At 37.4% G+C, this 10247-nt stretch overlaps 1 protein-coding gene across 1 annotated transcript; it reads left to right on the top strand.

Moving 5' to 3' along the window:
- The first annotated feature begins 144 nt into the window (after positions 1 to 144).
- On the top strand, positions 145 to 4755 carry LOC106060635 (dye-decolorizing peroxidase YfeX-like). The gene is made up of 4 exons (XM_013218587.2): positions 145 to 1051; positions 2462 to 2653; positions 3667 to 3812; positions 4403 to 4755. Exons 1-4 carry the CDS (start codon positions 321 to 323, stop codon positions 4579 to 4581), a joined length of 1248 nt encoding a protein of 415 aa, XP_013074041.1. The 5' UTR covers positions 145 to 320; the 3' UTR covers positions 4582 to 4755.
- The last annotated feature ends 5492 nt before the right edge of the window (positions 4756 to 10247 follow it).

Raw genomic sequence — 10247 nt, 5'->3', positions numbered from 1 at the left:
CTTAAATTCTATTGCACAATTTGACATCAGCTGTGAATCTCTTTTTTTCTTAATAAAATTGAGGCATATTTAATTTTTTTTTTACTTGCTTATGAAACAGCACAAAGCTATGACGTCATTGGAAATGTTCCTAGTTGTGTGGTTCTTTAGCCTAGCTAGAGGGCTAAGGAAACGCGTCTCTTGGAAACAAATTACGTCACAGAATAGACAACAGCCACTAATCTTTTAGCGCTAATGTGCAGCAAATTTCAGCTGGTAGGTAGATTTATAAACTGTTGGATCTAAGCTCTTTTGATATCTTTATACATTAAATTTCGACAATGGCTTTTATTTTTAGAACTGCTTATCGTGGCTCAGGTTTGGTAAGAAGCAATTTTTCTCTTTTAAATGACATTCGCTCGTTTTCTTCCAAGACCATTCTTGGAAAGCTGAGATCACAACCGAACGCGGCCTACTTTCAGAAAGCCGCCGTCGGATTTGGCATTTGTGGAGTGGGAGTCGGCGCCGCTGTGTATCTCAACAACAACAAAGACACGCTAAACCAGTACTTGAAAAATGTACTTAATGCTTTCGTGGTTAGCGCTGCCGCCGGTGAATCCGGTGGACCTTGCAAGATCAAAGTAAGCAAGCCCTGCGCCCAGAAGAAGAAGCCATGTTGCGAATACCAGTGCAACATTACTTCTCCGATGAAGACATACAGTCTGTACCTCTGGATCACCCTTGAGCCAGGAGCTGACCCCAACGCAGTTGCCTGTTCAGCAGTTCGCATAGATGAAGCTATTGAAGCTGCCAGAAATCCTTGCGGCTGTAATGAGGATATTGTTGCCGGTGTAGGTTTCGGGCCGAATCTTTGGGCTCAGGTTATGGGAAGCGGCTGCAAGAACTTCTGCTACAGACACAGGAAGGGGAAAAATGGTGAGATGCCATCAACTGACGGCGACATCTTTGTACATGCCAAATGTGACAGCCATGGACAACTCTTTGAATTCTGCAAACAATACATGCATGGCTTCCCAGAATGCAGCATTCTAGAATTCGAGGACGTCTATGGGTAAGTTAAAAAGAATAGATAGATCTAGGTTTAATAAGCTAGTTCTAGATCTAGAACTGTCTTGAACATAAATCTAAATATAGGTCTACTAGGCCTATAATGTAGATCCACTCGAAAGCTACTGTTTCATTAATTTTATATCTTAAATTAGATCTAATTAGATAGATAAGAATTTAAACAAATCTAGATCTAGATAAATCTATTTAAACAAGATCTAGACTCTGGAATCTAATGAATTTACATCTAGACATAGATGTAGATCTAATCTAATAACAATGTCTAGATCTGATTGAGACAGAGAGCCGAAGATACTAATCTAGGACTCTAATTTGTTTTTGTTTTTTTTAATTTAGTCAAAGAAAAATACTATTTTGCTGAATCACACTAGTACAGTTCTAAAATAAAATATGGAATATAGAGACATCTAGATCTAGATAGAATCTATACACTGCGAAACAACGTAACTACATTGGCGTAATTTGATCTAGTCTAGATCTCTATTCTAAATTTTAATTAGGGGCCTAATTATATTTACGAAGTGTACATTTATTATACAAATTATAGGCACCAGGAAACATCTCGATCTATAAAACAATAACTTAATAGATTTATTCATGTAGGCCTACATCTAGATATTGAGATCTAATCGTATCACAGCTAAAAGTCAACATGACCTCTGAGTGGCCACTCTGCTCCCAACCTATTTTTACCCAGCGCCTTCTCTGATTTGACTTTCAGAAGTAGGCTATAGATCTATATGCCTATATTATAATCGAGATCTAGATCTATGCAAGATCCATTATTCTGTGTAGACACAAGTTAAGACCCATAGTTAAATGTTTCATTTAGCCTGTTCCTTTTCCTGTCATGACAATATTTATAACTTTTAGTTGGCCTGTTAAATATGAGTGTTTAATGAAACTCTTCCTTTTACGAAATTTTGTATTAAAACTGAAATGAGTCTTAGATCCATTGGTGGTACCAATATTGACAAGACCTTTGGACTTGATATGTGCCTCAGTGTTTCACGTTTTGTCTCAGGCATCCATGTGACGGACATGTCCCTGTAGAATAGAATGTTGTAGATGTAAGTTTCTAAGTATGTTTCATTGACTTAAGATATACGATATGCCACCTGTTTCTGTGGTTAACAAGGGTGTTATGTGGCCAACACAACGACCGACTTCTTTTACTTGCCTACTAAATGTCAGGTACCACTGAGAATAGAGGGCAGACAGAAAGTCTTTTAAGTCTATCACTCCATGGACACGCCCCATTGGTTGGTGTAAATCTTACGATATTCATGAGTCGATGTCTTGATCAAGTAAATTGTCATCCCTGTGTTATTGATGCTGAATGGTACTTTGTGTAGGCCTGCACCTATATTTCTTTCCTGTCCTTGGCTCCTAGGTTTGACTTCAAGAATGGACGTGATATCTCTGGCTTCCTGGACAACCAGACAAATCGCTGCAAAGAGGACGGCTTGAGGGAGGTGGCTATTGACTGTGAGAGCGGTGGAAGCTATGCCCTCGCTCAGAAGTGGGTGCATGACTTCTGTGTCGTTGATGATGATCCTTGCCAGCTAGAACAATATATTGGCAGGTAGGACATTCCTTCAAACCACATGTTGATGTGTAGTATTGTTTATGTACAATCTAAGTGAATTGACTTACCTAATTACACATGCTATTAAGTTAGTAATAAAAATGATAATATATCTAACACATTTTTAACCCAGTTCATTACTGAACTAGTAGGCCCTATTTGGAGTTGCCCACATATTTTGACACACGAGTATATAACTCACCATGTCTTATGTAAGATTAAAAAGAAACATTCCACGTATTAAGCATTGGATGCTTAAGTTACTAGACATCATTGTCACATCATATACAGAGATTCGCAACTGAGGATGTACAATACATCTTTGAAATATTGCTTCTCCACGTGTACCCCCTAATCAATTGCTAACTACGATAATGGCCTTAGTATTGACGACACGTCATAAACTTTACTTACGATATTAGAGTTGTCAACAAAACAAACCCAGTAGGGTTATGGCATGTCATAGGAAGCGATTGCAGTAGTTTCGTACACTAGACAAGCTCCATCTGTGGCAAAATACAGTAGCTAGATACTTTTGGATACCTGGCAGTGTAGCATACGCTTTGGAGTATCGTCACGATGGTCCCGAGTTTGAACCTTGCCCACGTCAGAAACTTATAAAACAAAGTCAAGAAATACTGTTGTCTGAAGAAAAAAAGGTCAAGATAGACTTAAGCTCTCTAGACGTGACACCAAGCAAGTTTGTAAAATGTTTGTAAAATGTTGTACATATTTCGGATATTCCTTCAGAGTTGAAGTTAATTTACTTCCTAGTCCAAACCTCCCGCAGGACGACCGGGGATGGCAGCGGGCAGGGTATGAAACCCTGGACCATCGAAACGACCGAACGACAGCCCAGCGCGCAAACTGCATGAAGTGATACCAAGCATTTAGTCGTGATACCAAGCATAACTAAACCTACTTTATATATAGTTACTTTCGTTTGTTTAAAAAACAACTCGCCATTCCATTTGATGTGTAAATAATGTAATTCTACCTTGTGTCTACAGAGAGATGGCCAGTGGCAATGAGCTCTGTAACAAATCCTGCTCAAGTCACGTGGCTAGAATGAATGGTAGCACTGAGATGAACGCTCCACCCCAATTTGAAATTGTTCGCCAATCTCAGAGCTATGGGACATTTTCCGACAAAGCTGGTAATTTAATATTTAAATTTATACTCGATACTGGAATAAAATGAACCCTATCTCAGAGCTTTTGAAAATAACTGGAAGCCATACTTTATGCTAGGATAGAACTAGGCATTGTCTTCGATTGAGTGCAGCATTTCACATGACCAGCAAAAACCTAGTTGCGACCAGCTTATTTAGCCACATCTGTTACTTGGATAAAAGAATTATTACCCACATCTTCTGGCTACTATCGGTATATAGTTTTAGAAAAGTTAGTTAATATGGAAAAAAAATCGTAACCCCAAACAATGATTAGGTTGTGCTTGTGAAGGTAAAACTATAGAGATGAGTAAAGCTTTACCAATTCTTGATGCTCTTTTTCTTTCTTCAATTATATTAGCTTTAGAAATTAGATCATTAAATTGTGCCGATGTGCCAAAAACTCAAAGGAATAGAAAAATTATAGAACTCGTCTTAAACCTTGAACACTTGACGTTGATAAAAAAAAAATGCGAATTTCAAATTACAAGAAGAAAAAAAGTGATACAAAATCGCGAAAAATCGCATTGTGATGCCAACCATGAAACCATGCAATTTGTTTTTGTTTTCATTAGGGATGTTCTTCCTGGCCTTCTGCAACGACCCTTCCACATTCGATTGCCTTTTGGACCGCATGGTGGGAGCCTCGTGTGATGGGGAGCACGATGACGTCATGAAGATGAGTAAGAACGTGAAGGGCGCCTACTGGTACTTCCCTGGTATCAAAGAACTGGAACAGATCCGACAGCAGTAATGTCTGATCAGTTTTGTTTTCCCAGTGAAAGTTTAAAAAAAAAAATGTTTCGAAGTTTTCTTAATAGCGGGTAGAGTTGCAAGTTGTATGTTTTGTTCTTTAGAGATAATAAACAAAACGATGTGTGCCGTGTGTGTATAACACGTTATCTGAATAAAAGTATGACATGATGAACTGGTTTGTTGCAAGTATATTGTACTTTATGATTAGAGTTAGACATTTCTAGAAATAGTATTAGCTATTACAGAAAAAAAAAAGATGCATAAGGTGCATAGCACCTGTCACAGCCTCTACTGAAGAAAGAAAATTTCAATCACACAATTTCAGTAAAACTAAAATGAATTGATTAAACTTAATAATACAAATATAACATGACATATTCATCACAGTTGGATGCTGTCTGTACCAGATTACGCAAACTGCAGTGATGCCCGACCTAATTTGACCTACGGGCCATTTTAATTTCCGATCCTCGTGTCGCGGGCCACATGAACGAAACATATACAAATCAAAATGAAATTGACCTGAAACTGATTAGAAACTTGTGAATCAAGTACTTACATTAATTAGTGTGACATTTGAAGTTGATCTTTTTAGGCGTCGGAAAGTGGCTTGATTTGTCTACTTAAAATATGAGCAGCATTGTAGCATGCTTCACCAGCGACTCATTTTCTTTTCTCTCTTTGTTGAATATTCCCATCTATCCTCCAATCTCTAAACATAGTTTAACAATCTTTTATTCACGGCTCAAATCAAGAATGCGTCATATTTTAAAAAAAAATAATCCGTTCCTATTTGTTTTTAAAACAGCCAAATTTTCTTTACAAATCAAATATGTTGGTTCATTATCATGTTCTACAAAAAAAGTACAGATCCGCTCAATTTTCCTGGTAGATTCTACATCCAGGGTCCCATTTAATAAACGCACAAAGCTTAAAGGTCATGGTACCAATACGTCAGAGAAAAATTGACGCCCTAACGTCCGTAAAGATACATTTTTCAACTTTTTTTTTTATTGGAGGCTGATTTTCTACGATTTGTGCCGACATTTGGGCGGGCAGGATGAAACCACGTCGCTGGCCGAATCTGGCCCGCGGGCCGTATTTTGGGCATCACTGTAAAAGTTCTTTGTGTATAAGATATATCTTATTTAGAAAATCTTTTTCGGTGCATGCCACGTTTCTTGAAGACTGATAAAGGATGAAAATCATTGCTTCAAGAATACTAGAATACACTGGCCAAAGAGAGGGGGAGGCCTATTTCTAAAATGTGAAGTTTTAATGTGTAAATAAACAAGGGTTCAAAATAGCTACTTTTAAGAGGAATACACTTCGAAAAATTTTAACGTTCAATCCAGAAATTTCATTGTAAGGCCTATAAGTTAATAATTATTTTCCTAAAGATACATGAACTATCAATTTTCTAGGAAAATTGTGAGAGCCGTTTTCCAAACCAAGTTTTCCAAATGACGAAGTCTCAAGGTTCCAGCCAGTCTTCAACTGCAAACCAAGAGGAGGAATCTTAATAAGGGAACAAGCAAAATATTTTTAAAATCCTTTTTAAAAAAAGCTTATCTAAAGGGAAAGAACTCGGTCCTTAAAACTACATATACCAATAATGTACACGCTATTTCCTTTATTCGATATCAAACATAATACTTAATTTCCAATAATTAATTGACAATTGAGTATTTTTGTTTATTAATTCATGTTTTGTTAGATACAATAAAACAACTTGATCGAAGTATGCATCAGGGGGAATTAACATTAACAATTATTTAAGGGGACTAAACCCAACACATTTATATATATCTGTGAATACTGAAGTATTAGTTTCTCTTGTTGCTATTAAACAAAATAATGAATTACTAGTAATTAATTGTCTAATCGATTACTTTTTTATTTATTGATTCATGTGTTGTCTATGTCAATGAACAATTTTGCGAAGTTTCAACTTGATCCGAGAATAGGTGTGGGAGAATTAACGTGTACACATATTTTACCAGACAGACAGAAAGACAGAGTGAGTTGATATAAGCTTTGTAAAGAAGGGTCCAGCTCTTGTTTTATCAGAAAGAGACAATTGGAGAATTCTAACAAATGTCGCGGCTCACACATTTCTGATCAAAAGGAATGCTACCACTAGAGATATGCGAAATAAGGCGAACTAGAAAAACGACACAAAAAAAATGCTTAAAAAAAACGAAATCTTATATTTAGTGTAGTAGCTCCAGTAGTATACATTAGTCTGGATCTGTTATTCAATTGTACCTCGTAACGACTGTCACTTAATAAATCTGTGTAATTAGAAATATTTTTACTAATTGTTTTTGTTTAGCTTTTAGCTTTCTCATTGTGCTATGATCCTATCACTTGTCTGGACCATTTGGGAAATGGTAAGAGAAGAAGGGGGGGGGGAGGGGTATCTTGGTGAATGTTTACATGATCGTTTTTTAAATGCATAAAAAAATGATCACTAAGGGTTCATGAGTTTTCAAGGGAACTAATTCAACTTATACCATCACAACTGTCAAGTACAATTTCTTTCCATTGTTTATGATGTATTATAATTAGTATGAATGCAGTTTTTCACATGACTACGCAAACCCCTTTGCGACCTGCATATTTTCCCGCATTTCATACAGACAAAGCCGTTGTCCGCTTTAGGTCTATTTAAGTTTTCTTTCCATCTTCTGCGCCTGTCTTCAATAATGGTTTTTCTCTGAGTCTCAAATGTTTGTCCCGCGGCCTTTGTGAGAGCTCTCCAACTGTCTCTCTCAGAGGCTATCTGTTGTCAGTTACTTTCTTCTATGCCAGTGAGGGCAAAATGGCGCCTGAGTTGATATTAATAGCGCTTTCGGGAGCACATCTGTTACGCCGTCCTCTTCTAAGCTCGCCACAGAAGATCGCATTTGGCATGCGGTCGTCTCCCATGCGGGATAAGTGCCCGACCCAGCGCAGCTGTGGAATGGTAATAAATGGTTCTATGCCATGATACCAAACAAAATAATTAATTACCAATATACTAAACTAATTGGTTATATTTCTTTTATCGATTCTTGCGTTGTCATGTAAAAGAAACAATTGTGCAAAATCTCCATTTCAGGTGAAATAATTTTTTGCCAGACAGAGTCTGTAAGCTTTGTAAAAAAAAAAAAAGTACTTAAATCCACGCCACAGCAGACAATGTTTTTTTTCTACATAGATATAGCAAAATAAGTAGGTCACACTTTGATCAGCACGAGAAATGATGTAGATCTAGGTCTTCTTTGCCCTAATCTTCCGACTAGAAGACAAGTTTTATTAGACTTTTCCATTCATTGATTGATTCAACTTGCACCTAGTCCGTGTATTTCTTTCTAAAGCGATTGAACCTTTTTTTTAAAAAAAGTACAAGATCTAACAACGTAAAAGGATTTGGGGGGGGGGGGGGCTAGGCAAACAGATTCAGCGTTACAAATGTATAATTATAGCATTACGTTAGATAATTTATTAATAACCTCTGTAAATGGGCGTGGTCATCTCGTGTGGCGTGAGAAGTGTTTTTTTGGGATTCCCCAAAATGACATGGTACTTTGTTTATAAATATTTCTTGGAAAAAAAAAAGGGATAATGTAGCCTACGATAAATAGTGTGTTAGTCCGAGCCTGTGTGTGTGTGTGGGGGGGGTGAATGTTTCACTCGTGTCAAATATGTTTACTGGTCAAAGTCTAATTCGATATTTATGTAGTTATAAATAAAATTATTGTAGAAGTCATTAACCTTTTAAAACAATAAGACGGTAACTGAAATAAGTTTATCCTTTTCATTTATTTTAATCTATCATTGTTTGAATCCCAGGGCCGGCTTTAAGCATAGGCAGTGGCGTAGCATCCATGGCGCGAAGGGGTTCAATGAACCCGGGCCTATGACCATTTAGGGGGCCCATACCCGATGGTGAAACAACCATGGGGGCAACATAAGCTCTAGCTTAGGGCCTCCAAAACATATTTAATAATTACATACAATATCTAGACTTATATGAGGCCCCATATCTCAAATAGCTTGAGGCCTTTTCAACTCTAAATACGACACTGCATGGTGCGTAGGGGTTTCATATCGCCTTGTCCCATGACTAATGACCAGTTGTGGCCTGCCCTGGTTAAAAAATTGAAAAAGTTTCCTTAATATATCCTAAACGTCATATCAAATTTTAAATTACCTTCAAAACATTAACCCTTGTTTTCAGCTAGAGTGATTGTAAGGAACTGCTTTCATCAGGTTGATTGTAATGTGGTGACTGTGCGATGGTGGTGACGGATGGGTCCCATACTCCCATTCTTGCCTTTGTTTTTTCCCTCTATGTTAAACCGTTGATAGTATTTACCTTTTGAAGTAAGCATCTTTTCTTTTTTTTTCATTTTTCCATTACCAGAAATGTAGATTTAGACTTAAAGTAGGTATTAAACAAGAAAAAGAAACATCATATTCTGTTTGTTACTTAGAGAAACATTAAAGATGTTGACTGTTTAGCTACTTATCCTGACTGTATTGGGGAGGAATTTTATAACAACATTTCTAAGATCTAGCGATAATTACATTTATCGTGAAACAGTGTCTTCACTATTCGTGCTTGGGTTATTGATGTTAACTATATTCACTTCTTTGACCACTGCAACTTTATTTCTTTACAACTTATCTTTGTTTTTAAATTGGGTTACCAAACACCGGCATGTCCATAGGAGGACACAAAAAAAAAGATATAGTTAAGTTTAAAAACTAGGCTTATAATAATGAGGGAGGGGTGGTTGAGTGGTAGAGTGCTGGGATCTAAGGCTTGAATTTCGGTGAAGGCAGGGATTTGGTCTTGGGGACGCCCCTGAATCCACCCTACTCTAATGAGTCCCTAATTTAGTTAGGAAATGTAAAGGCGATTGGTCCTTGTGCTGGCTACATGACACCCGTGTTAACTGTTGGCCAAAGAACCGATGGCCTTTAGACAATCTGCCATATAGATCGTAAGGTGTAAAAGGGGAATAGGAAGATAATAAGATGAGGTGCGTCAGAAAATTAAAGGCTGTAAGTAATTAGAATTAAGTAGCATATTTCTCAACTCCTCACGTTAATTCATTGTTCACGCCAATATTAGCCTGGAGCTAAAGGAGCGGCTTTTTTTCTTCAGATTATAGTTTGTGTGAAACATCTGAGTCAATGGAGAGCAGTGGCGTAGCTTGGGATTTTGGGGCCTCTTTAGGGGCCCCTGCATTTTGACATTCAACATCATTACATGATAATATTTAATGTAAAAACACATTTCGGACACATATTTGGGGGTCCCTTTCAAGTGGGGCGCCTGAGTAAGCATGTCACTGAATGAAATTCTATCAAAGGCAATTTTCAAATTTGGACCCCCACCTTACACCCTCCCCACCCTAGCTACGCCATTGATGCATATGTCTTTTCTTTTTCTCTCTTATGTCCCCATGTGTTCTGATCACCAAAACACTCTTTCAACGTTAATGCAGAGAAAAGACAAAGACCTATGCATGATGAAGGTTGTCAAAAAAACTACCATCTGTGTGCTCTTTTTTCAATAGGTAATTAGTGTTTAAATTTGAGGATTACAACACAACAGAGTGAAAGCAAGACATCTTCACTCTTTGGGTTAATGCCTTCCGGACGGAGGAC

Source organism: Biomphalaria glabrata, chromosome 2 (assembly GCF_947242115.1).
Source record: "Biomphalaria glabrata chromosome 2, xgBioGlab47.1, whole genome shotgun sequence".
NCBI lineage: Eukaryota > Metazoa > Mollusca > Gastropoda > Planorbidae > Biomphalaria > Biomphalaria glabrata.
The sequence above is the reverse complement of the archived record's forward strand: the minus strand, read 5'-3'. Positions and strand labels throughout refer to the sequence as shown.